Below are 11,684 nucleotides of genomic sequence, written 5' to 3'. Positions count from 1 at the left end.
AATATAAGAGGCGAGCTTGTGAGAAGCCTAATTACCATGTTCTTTGCTGCAGATCAGCTTGTGATACCTTTGGCCTGCGAAGCAATTTTTGATAAATTGTTGGATACGTCTTACTTATTTATTTACATGTTTTTAAAATAAAATTGTTGTCATTTCTTGAGCTTTATATGCACACAATATGCAGTATTTCATTGAACATTTATGTGATCATTATGTCACTATTTTGTAAACTTTTATAGATTTCATAACATGTCTGCATTCTGAGCAACATATGAGCCCGCATCTGTGTCTATTCTTGCTATCATTTTTTAATAAACGTGAGTACAATATAAACTCAGTTGAAAAATTTAACAGGGAGTGAAGCATTTCACCTCCAGAAACATTGCTACCCTTACATGGTTTTATCAAAGAATACATGCTCATGAGACGAAACATCTGGCCAAACAATGTTAAATCAGGATGGTCGTTTGACCCGCATATACTCCTCTCGCCAAACCGAAGAAGCGTTCCAAGGCATCTTGATTCAACCTTGCAGTCATTAAGTATTTATAGTTGCACTCGCAAGTCAAACATCCAAGTATTTCTAGAGTAGCTCTCAGTGTAATCTTCAAGCCATAGGGCCGGTATCACAGTCTCCGATTAACGTGATTCTCCGATTAAACTCAATCTGCATCTCTTTCTAACTATCCCCCTAGAAAGAAACGAAGAGTGAGTTTAATCGGAGAATCACGTTTAATGGCCTTTAATCGGAGACTGTGATACCGGCCCATAGCACGTGCTTTCCGTTATAAAATAAAAACCATTTTTCTTTGCAGTTATTTCCCATTCGTGTAAATATTCGAGAAACTCAGTGATCACCTAAAACAATAATGTTATATGGTCGTTAATAACCTGGGTAGTTGATGTAATTTCACAAAAGTACAGACAAAAAATAGAAAAATGTAAAAAAAAAAAAAAAAATTCTTACGGTTTCTTCATCACTACCAGGTCTCAAAGCTTTATTGGGAGTTTGAGACATCATGACTTCTATCAGCCTGTTTATTCGTTTGATAAATTGAATTGTTGGTTGACAATCCGCAAGCTCAGGATGGTATTCCTGATACATAGAAGTAGCGACTCGATCTTCGAATAACTAAAAATAAAATGCATATATAGAAATCAGAATATAATAATTTTTTTCTTTTATTTTTTTGCAAGCTATTTTTTTACTTGGAACGCCATCGGTACATTCATTTTCTGATAATATTTTGGATCTAAGTGATCAGGTTTCAATTTATGAGCAACTTTCAAACCATAAGAGTGATGTTCGGACTCTATTACTGCCTTCCAATGTTTCTTTTTTATCACTCCATCGGGTGTCTGCAAAGCATAAAATATTACTATAAAATGGATGCATGTATTCAAAGCGTATCAAATAAAATATGTTATCCACATTAAACTATAATCATACTAGAATGAGCACAGTTTGGATCACTCGAGAATAAAGAAGTGCTTATTCCACTATGGTTATAGTTCAATGATTACCTCCTCCAGTTGTGATGTAATAAAATTACGGAAGTTTTTTATCAGATGGGGGAAATCAGACAAAAACCATAACTTTCTGTCAGGATCGTAAGGATGTTGACAAGAAATATTACTTTCGGTAATTCCAAATTTCTTCCACATACTTCGATTCCACGTTGCACCATCTGTGGTAACACCATCACAAAGAAATCCACTCTTTTCAAGGAGTATGATGCATTCGAGAACGAGGCATTGCAATACGTTACTATTGGCACAACCCTTGCTGAGAAAGCATGCAACCGCCTGTACCCACGAGCCGCGAAACGGTATACATAAACACAAGAGCATGATTACCTATAGTTCATGTTCTTGAGATTCAGGTGTATAATCGCCTAGGTTTACAAATCCATGAAACAGACAGGAATCTCTATCAAACTTTAAGGCTTCAGACAGTTTCATTTCATCAGCAAGGAGAATACCTGCACAGAGAACAATATAAATAATATTTTCTTTCTCAAATTAAATTTCCCACCTTGTAGTAATAATATACATACTTCTTTTTTCAGTCGGTTCCATCTGCTCAGCTTTTGTACGCAACATATCAAACATGGTGCTACTAAACCCATATGTACTGCCCATACATTTCACATACTTATTCACAGTGTCAACATGAGGTAAAGCAAGAATCTAATGTGATCTCAGATGCTCGTAGAGCTTTCTGTTTTTAATCCTCATGAGTAAGCATTTATATATCCATTGTTTAGTGTATCATCGTCCTTTACTCTTTACTTTCGCTGAAGAGAAGCATGCTCTGACCGCTTTTTGTTGCGCCTGAGGTAAATTCGAAATTTCTTTCTCTACCACGGCTTTATTTGCTTTTGCGCAATTCTTTTTCAATCGGGCAACCTCGGCTTTCAGTTCCACCAGTTAAAAATAAAAAATAAAATAAAATAAAATGATGTTTATTGTTCTAATAATTTTTAATAATTTTAACCATTTCTTTTAATACTGTAAATAATACCTTGGTTTTCATTCTCTTATTCTTCGCCTTTTCATATTTTACTGCTTTTCTACTTCTTTGGCGTTTGACTTGTGCTTTGACTGATTGGCTCAACTGTTTTTTCTGCTGGCAAGAACTCTTGGCAATCAACTTTTTACATGGTACACATCGAACATGGTTATACTTAACTTTTAACTAGCACGCGGGGTCGAAAACCCCCCCAAAAAAGTTTAGGCATCTTTTTCGGTCGGTTAATCTATGAATTTTGCATCGCAGTGCCATCTATCATTAGTTTGAGTCACCAATGACACATTCCTGACTTAAACATAAGATAAAAATGAGTTTTCTTATAAAAATTAAGATTTCAATTCAGAAAAAAGGGGCACAGGCGATCATGAAAATAAATACCTTTTTTATACCCACTACAATCATAATTTTTTTCGTAAAGTACTCTATCTTAAGAACATCGTGTTAAATTTTTATTAAAAAATATTTATTTTTGACTGAGATATGATTTTTTTTTTATAGCAAAAAAGCCATTTTTTATACAAGAATTTTTTTGAAGCCTTAGAACTAAAAATTTTATAGTTTAGGCTAATAGGTATCATTTTCCAGTGTTTAATGTAGGTACTTGATTTTTTCAAGCTTATTGGAGCCTCCATTTCGCCGTAACCAACGTTCAAAGTCGTGTGGGGTATACAACACCCCGTGTGCAGATAACGTTCGATCGCGGACGTGTGCTAGTTAAGGGTTAAAGTGTGCTTGATTAGGTAGTACATATTCTTTGCACAAACTGGAATGCCTGCAAACAGTTTACATATATCTACATAGTTGTGATGCATATAAAAATGTTAGGTTAAAAGAAAAAAATACCTTTCTGCTATTCCACTGCCATTGCATAGCAACACTTTTTCCAGAACTTGAATGTTGTTTATCACATTATTATAGTAGTTGTACCAGGTTTTATTCCAGGTATAGACACCGCTTTTTTGTTAATAAAAACCTGCAATGAAATAACATGATATAAAGTGTTACAAAGAAATCATTAGAAAGGAATCACTTGTAACTGATAACAATATATACATCAACAGATTCATCGACGTTTATGACACATTCTTTTAGCGTTGGGCGATTTGCGTGCCAATATCCCACTATTATAGAATCTTGTCCCAAAAACATCAATTTTAAATGAGCCCAGCCTTCTGGAAATTTGATTTGTTTGAGACAATAATTCAGCGTTTCCAATGAGAATAACTCTAATTCATTAGTCTCTAAGCATGACTCTGATGTATCTGAGTTGGTATTAATGTCATTCTCTGAATCTTTCATGACGGTTGATGGTGGTGATATTGATGTGTCTATTGATTCTAAATGAATTTCTGCGTTTTCAAAGGATTGGTCAATAATGGGCTTTTCTTGTGTTTTCTGAAGAGGCCGGTTTAAATAAATTAAGCTTGATTCTGATGTATCTGAGTTGATATTAATGTCATTCTCTGAATCCTTCATGACAGTTGATGGTGATAGTATTGTTGATGCGTCTATCGATTCTAAATAAATTTCTGCGTTTTCAAAGGGTTGGTCTAAAATGATCGATGGGCTTTTCTGGTGTTTGAAGAAGCTGGTTTAAACAAATCACTGCTGTTGCTGTCCTGAGTTCATTATTTTCAAATTCTTTATTCTATTTCAAAAAAAGAACAACAATAATAATAATAAAGTAATTAAATCAATAATCATGTTTTAGAAAAATTTATGAAGAGAGAAAAATGTTTATGTGATGATTTAGTTTTGCAGATAAAAAGAAAACTATAGTTTATATAAAAAATGACCTAATAAAATAATTACCTAAAATATTTGTAAGTGAAGATAAAGGAAGAGTTGTGTGGCTGGTCAAAACGATTGGGAACTAATGTTGGCTTTAATTTTTTTTGCTCTTTTTTTAGTGCATTTTCCCACATTTCATCCGAAAAATGTTTCTAGAGAATAAGAAATATAAGTTAAATATAAGTTAAATATAAGTAAACTTAAGTCACAAAAAACTTGAATACTTACTTCACATAATGTTGAATACTTTTTAGGAGACCCAGTTATCACGCCCCACATTTTTTATCCATTTTGCTCTTCGGTTTGGAGAGGTAGAGAAATGGCACATTTTGAAGCCTTTTTTACTTGAATTGCCACAATTAACTGCTTCGCAATACCGCATTTTCTAAATAATTTATATTTATTAATATTAGTTAATTTAATGATTTATAGTTGAGGTTATGTATTCTCATTTCAGTGTTAAATGATAATATAAAATCACATTCAATTGTAATAAAATTCGATTTATTAAGTACAATACTTATACTTTTATTTTTTCTCACTTTATCAGTTATAATATTCCTTATATTTCTTCCTGCCTTTTTTTAGAGGACAATACGGCCTGTTTTAATCACTTTCCCCTGCGGCCATTAGTGACATATACTATACACTAGCTATACACTATCTTTACTAAAATATACTCAAAGCGGAAGTATATCCCATTAATGGCGGACGACCAATCCGCATCCTGCACCCTCGGTGTCTTATCCCTCATTAAAGGATCCCTAGCCGTTATGGGACGGAAGCGACATCTCAATTAGCACTTCGAACTAATATCGACAACCACTTTTGGGCTCATGAATCTGACGCATCGCCTATAGGAGTTTGTCCTCCTTATCTCTATTCTTTATGTTGTGCGCTTTCACTTTTGCGATCACTGACTTTCACCATGATTATCACGCGCTCGTTGTGTGGTGAAAAGAGTGATCGCAAAAATAGCCTCTTTTTTCACCCTTGAATTTAGACTTCTACTTGGTACTAAATGATAGTCTATAATGAGTCATGAATCCTCAGAAAGTTTTAGATTGAGCCGGCTTTTTATTTTCAAGATATGGAGGGTCAAAGTTGGTTGCGTATTCGCTGTTTTAAAACGTTGAAATGGAAACTTACATAATAATAAGTTCAAAAAACGTATTCGTCCGCTGTTATGTGATTATTTACAGGTATACGCGAATATATGTTATGCTGGGTCTACAATGCGGTCGCAGTCATGGTATAAATACAAGGGTATGCTCTTGCGCACGCGACCAATCAGAATTGTCGAAGTGTGACGTCACAGATAAGCGGTAAATTTAAAACTGCTGTTTCCAAACAGCTTATGTTAGCGGCATTCTCGTCAGATATATTATTTTAATTTCAAGTTTGCAGGGAAAAAATCTGTTGTAAAGTAATAGTTTATGAATTAATAAATACTCTGTAATAAAATATAATATAAATAAACATTATAAACTTAATAAATATAGAAAAGTTTACAAAACAAATATATAAAAATGTTAATATTTTTTTTACTTTGTTTGACAGCTTTCCTCCTCATATCACTTTATAGGGATTAAATGACAACAATAATAATAACAACATATATAAAGATGCTATGAAAAAGATTTATTATTCGTAAATTTGGTTAACTTCTTTTTCTTATTCTTAAATCTATTTTGTACAGCAATGGTTCGATTAATTTCGCGTACCCTAATGTAGGTTCTTGTCCTAACAAGACATAGCAAGACCTCTCTTGGCAGTTCGATAGGTTTTAATGCAACTTCTATTTTATCTGTAAGTTTCTTGAAGATGAATTTGTCTTTACTAAGCTTTGAACCGTGATACTTGGAGAATTCTGTGTTCATAATATGTGCAGCTTTTAAAAGACCAGACGATGGGTACATGCATTTCTCTCGGGAAATAAATTGTAACCAATCTAGATCATTGACAATTGGTAGCTCGCATGTTTTAATACCTAAGTGTGTCGAAGCGCCAGGGCCATATTTAATTGTGGTCCAATGGGTCCAATCAGATTCTAGCCGAGTGTGACGTCACACTTTGACTGCGCAGTGGGTGTCCACGGGATGAGCATACCCTTGTATTTATACCATGGTCGCAGTGTCGTAACTTAGGTCGCACAGTCTTAAAATCGTAGAGTCGCATGTCATGATGCTTGTCTACACAGGTTGTCGCAAGTCGCTAGGTTGTAACATAATAACCAATCAGAATACAGAAATTCGTGCATGTGAGAGGTTATCTGTTTGTTTATGAATATGGATTCACGCGCAATTTTTAGCATTTTATTTTTATCGAGTGTATATTTGCATTTGACATCGATATATTTATATCTGAGAAAGAGACATAAAAGGAGATGGTGGGTAAGACCAATAAATAGATCCAGAAGTGATTTGGGATATTTCAATAATCAATTCAAAGAAGCGTATGAGACAGATCATGAAGAATTGTTTGAAATGACACGAATGACACCTGCCCAATATGATCATTTATGCCATCTTGTCAGGCCTTTTCTCACAAAGAAAAGTTTACGAAAACCTATCTCAGTGAATGAACGAGTAGCCGCGACTCTCTTGTAAGTAAATGAAATTTATCATATTCTTTTTAAGTTAATTTAGCTTACATTGTTGAATATTTGTTGAATAGTATTCTTTTTTATTGTTCCAGATTTCTTGCTCATGGTGACAGTGCCAGATCAAAATCATGGGATTTCCAAATTGGCAAATCAACTATATACAAAATCATATATGAGACTTGTGATGCAATCTGGCAAGCTCTTCATGCGCGATATTTGCCGAAACCTTTGCAAGAGATATGGGAAAAGGTGATTGATGAATTTTTGGACAAATGGAATTTTCCCAATTGTATAGGCGCACATGGAAAGCACATCACTATTTAAGCCCCACCAAACAATAATTTTTTAAATTATAACTATAAAAGATTTTTCAGTTTTATACTGATGGCAATTTGTGATGCCAATTATAAATTTATCTGGATTGATCAATCCAATATATATATATATATATATATATATATATATAAAATATACATATATAATGACATAAAATGTCATAAGTAATTATTAATAAGTACGACAAGACCTAGGTGCGGGCGAGCGCGAGCGCCGAGATATTAACAAGAAGCCTAGCACGATTCTCGCCGGCTCGGCTGACCGAACATTGAGCAGCTGACATCACTGCTGAAATCTGGCATCACTGCAAAATTAGTCCGGATTCGCACCAGGGGCAAAGTCTGTAAGTAAAATCGGGTATATTTAGTCCGGATTCGCACCAGGGGCAAAGTCTGTAATGTGATTTAGTCCGGACTCAATCCTAGGGGCAAAGTCTGTCGGTAAGGGGCAAAGTGTGTCGGTAATCAAAGCACGGAAATGCTGGTCTCGACTTTTGAGAGGCCATTGGCTATCTGTCTATTAATCTGTGCCGCGAGCGGTTCTAGAAAGAAATCTCCCCGGAAAAATCCTCCCCGGAAATAAATTCCTGGGAAAATCTCTTTCGGAAAAAATCCCCCCCCGGAAAAAATCTCCCCCGGAAAAAATCTTTCCCGGAAGAAATCTCCCCCGGAAAAAATCTCCCCATCCAAAATTCCAGTACTACTGTATTTCAAATTGAGATGGCATTTTTAAAAGCCGTTACACTAGACTGTGCGACTTTATTTGGTGCTTGTATATGTTATTATTTGGAACCGTCAACTGATTGTACTGTGTTTACTCATCGTCAGCAATATCACCTCGAATAACAATAATCAGTCTGTTGTAAGTACTGGTAGCGATATTATCGTGCACCATGCCGCTCAAATTTGTAAAAAGCAACAAGGGAAAGAATCAGCTGATTGCTGATGATGAATTGTATTACAAGCATGGGGAGGGGTTTAATAAAAAAGTTATTTGGCGGTGTGTGCAGTATAAAACCGGGTGTCGGGGGATTTGTCACACGTCGTCGAAGTTACGAGATGGTACGTAAATTAATGTACTTAATAGCAGTATCGGAAAATTGTCATTACTCTTTTATTTTTTACTTATTATAGGCATCATTTTGCATCAAACTGAGCACACAACTCACATTCCTAACGCTGCAGCAGTTGAGACAAAGCGCGTTGTTGCAAAATTACGGAAGAAAGCGGTGAATGGCAAGGAAGCATCATCGTCGTTAGTGGCGTCTGAGCTGGGTACGGTGTCGTCTCCTGTTGCTGCACAATTACCGAGTGCTGAGTCATTGAGTCGGACTGTCCGAGGAATCCGTCAAAGGAACAATCCTTTACCGCCTAATCCCAGGAAGAACACATTGTATGAAATACCAGAACACTTTCAAAAGACATTGAAGAGCGTGAAATTCTTGTTATTTGACTCTAAGGATATTAACAACAGACTGCTTATATTTGCTACGGAGGATAATTTGCAGGTGTTGCGAGGATGTGACATATGGTATTGTGATGGTACTTTTAAAGTAGTGCCTGAAATATTCGACCAACTGTACACCGTACATGGGGAGGTGAATGGCAAAGTTGTGCCTCTTGTATATGCGTTATGCCCTAATCGACGCAAGAGAAGATATCAAACTCTGTTGCGGGTTCTAAAAGATGCTATTCCCGGGGTGGCCCCAAAAAATGTAATGTCGAATTTTGAGATGGCATTTTTAAGGTAGGCGTCTCGCTACGTGCTAGTCATGTGACTGTTTGTAGGTTTTCACGTTCAGAAATATATTTCAGGCAATTTTTGCTAAGAGAAAAATAATTTTATGAATTATGGTGTAAAATTTCATACGTGACAAAGTATGTTACTTTTTCCAAATTATGTGACTTTTCTCATTTGACTCCGTTTTGATCAGCTGATCATGCGAGTCGTCGAGAAAGGTTATAAGTGAGAAAAATACTTTTCGATTGAATGTTGACAATTACTGAGAAAGGGTTTCAAAACGCATGACAGGGGTGTCAATCACTATCCAATTCGGCTAAGAAAGACGAGCCCCATAACCTGCAACTACAGTGATTAGCCAGGCGGCGTTGCCAAGTCTTCCCAACCTCACTTCGACCGAAAAATGTCTGCTCGATTACCGCATTTTCACTAAAATAAACTAAAAAATTAGCAGCGAAATCTCCGGTAAACTATATATTTTATGGTTGCATCGGATTCTTCGAAATCTAATGTACAAAAAGCAATGCTTCTTCTCACTTCATCTAATCGAAAAATGCGAAAATATGTGATTGAAACCGTGATAGAGCCTTTTTTTCTGGCCGTCTGTATAATATGAAGTAATGCAAAAGTTGTGATTTTCGAGATCGATTTTCTAGAGTAAATAATCGGTAAAGAGCCACAGAAAAAATCGACTGCAAAGCTGATCATATAATTTGATATAAAATCCGAAATCGAAAACTTTATCTAATACATGCCCTGACGAGACGACTACCTTAAAAGCCGTTACACTAGAATTTCCCGAGTGTGAAGTCAAAGGGTGTTTATTCCATTTCGGTCAAGCACTTTGGCGTAGTATACAAGATCACGACCTTGCGCCATTGTACCGCGAGAGCAGCCGCGTAGCTCGTAATTTGCGAATGTTATTCGCATTGGCATTCGTTCCTTTCTGCGATGTCACTTACGCATACGATGCTTTGCTGCAGTCGAAATTTTTCACGGATAATGAGAAGGATTTGAGAGGTTTCCTCGATTATTTTGAGCACACTTGGGTTGGCGTGTTAGGTCGTCGTAAAGTACGACGCGGCGCAATGTTTGATATTTCTTTGTGGAACCACTACTCCTCAGTGATGGTGGCTGTTGCTCGTACCAACAATGCAGTGGAAAGATGGCACCATGCACTAAATCGGAGAGCAAATGGTTCGCATCTCGTACTGTGGAAAATGATTGAGTTGCTTCAAGCAGAGCAGGGTCTCGTCGAAGCTCACATTGCGCGCGCGAATGCTCACGCTCCTGCGAATAATAGAAACAAGCGCTACAAAGACAACGATGCGCGATTGAAGAGTCTCGTTGCAGCCTACAACCGACAGGATGTGTTACAATATTTGAAGAATGTCGCTGCCAATCTGTCGTTATAAAAATGTGTTATAAATTATGTGTTATTTATCTTTGTTGTTAGTTACGCCGATTGTATTACGTTAATTGCGCTTTGTTGGATGCGTTGAAAATCCTGAGGAATGTTGCTGTCAATCTTTTGTTGTATTAAATTATCACGAGTTATGTATTTATTGTCTTTGTTTTTAGTCACGACGACTTTTTTAATTTATTTGCGCTTTGCTGGTTGCGTTTAACTTCTTGAGAAATGTTGTCTTGCAAAGTATATGCGTGGGCTTTTCACACGTGAAAAGTAAACCCATGTGGCACCTCGCCTCGCGCAAAAAGTGTATGCGTGGAGGCAGTAGGTTCCGCCCCCCTGCGGAGGGCTCTACTATCATCATTAAACTATACACATAGTGTGCCTTGCAAAGTACGTGCGTGGGCTTTTCACACGTGGAAAGTTGTAAACCCATGTTGCACCTCGGTTTTTGCTGGGCACGGAAATTTTTTTTGGGGGAGATATTTTCCGGGGAAGATTTTTTCCGGAGGAGATTTTTTCCGGGGGAGATTTTTTCCGGGGGAGATTTTTTGATGGGGAGATTTTTTCCAGGGAAATTTTTTCCGGGAACTGATTTCCGGGAAATTTTTTCCGGGGAACAAAACGTTGGTTACGGCCGCGAGCCTGTGAGCTCACCCCTCATTGGTCCGCACGATAGCGTCGCGGGGCTGCGTACGCCCGGAGTGGGGCGCTATCGATTCCGCCAGAGAGAAACCTGAGAGCGGCCACCGGGATCATTCCGTTCCAGCGGACGTATACTGACGCGCCGCCTGAGAAAGTGGACGTCAACTACGTTGTTACGCTCGGTAACGGTACACACATGGTTCGTGTCCGTGCTATGGTTCGTGTCCGAACTACTCAGATGGAGGGGATTTGCCAGTCGGCTGACTCGGCACTCGGCAAGCTTCGAGCGGGGAGAGAAGGGCAGACATAGGATCTGCTGTCTCCTCGCTTGAGCTGTGACGTAGCTGCTTAGCACGCGCCGGCTATGTTACGATGCCATGGCCATGCATTTCGGGTATCGCTTCTCGCGTCTCGCCGAGTGCCGATCGAGTCTCGAGTTGGCAAATCGACGATGCGCTATACGTTACATTTACGTTTATATTTACAAATTTTAATTTTTATATTTATAAATAAATAAATAAATATATATATAAATATATATACAATATATATATATATTTAAAATTTATAAATATAAAGATTGCAAATATAATTAATTAAAAAAATATTTATAAACATAAAAA

General features: G+C 37.0%; 1 protein-coding gene and 1 long non-coding RNA gene across 2 annotated transcripts; both read left to right on the top strand.

Moving 5' to 3' along the window:
- Positions 1-1,736: 1,736 nt before the first annotated feature.
- Positions 1,737-2,718, top strand: LOC143899127 (uncharacterized). Its single transcript, XR_013257397.1, has 2 exons — positions 1,737-1,829; positions 2,070-2,718. It is a non-coding gene; the product is annotated as an uncharacterized LOC143899127 (long non-coding RNA).
- A 5,439-nt stretch (positions 2,719-8,157) lies between these two features.
- LOC143899124 (uncharacterized) lies at positions 8,158-10,568 on the top strand. Its single transcript, XM_077409124.1, has 2 exons — positions 8,158-8,326; positions 8,399-10,568. The coding sequence occupies exons 1-2, from the start codon at positions 8,158-8,160 to the stop codon at positions 9,013-9,015; spliced, it is 786 nt and encodes a 261-aa protein (XP_077265250.1). The 3' UTR covers positions 9,016-10,568.
- The last annotated feature ends 1,116 nt before the right edge of the window (positions 10,569-11,684 follow it).

Source organism: Temnothorax americanus, unplaced genomic scaffold, assembly GCF_048541705.1.
Source record: "Temnothorax americanus isolate GAGA-0224 unplaced genomic scaffold, ASM4854170v1 Scaffold257, whole genome shotgun sequence".
Lineage (NCBI taxonomy): Eukaryota > Metazoa > Arthropoda > Insecta > Hymenoptera > Formicidae > Temnothorax > Temnothorax americanus.
Note: the sequence above shows the minus strand (reverse complement) of the source record. Positions and strands in the feature narration are given on the sequence as shown.

Bases quoted from the DNA above. Each gene is read 5' to 3' on its own strand.
- LOC143899124 (XM_077409124.1), top strand. From the start codon at position 8,158: ATGCCGCTCAAATTTGTAAAAAGCAACAAGGGAAAGAATCAGCTGATT. The intron at 8,327-8,398 runs GTACGTAAATTA...TACTTATTATAG, and splicing joins GTCGTCGAAGTTACGAGATG to GCATCATTTTGCATCAAACT.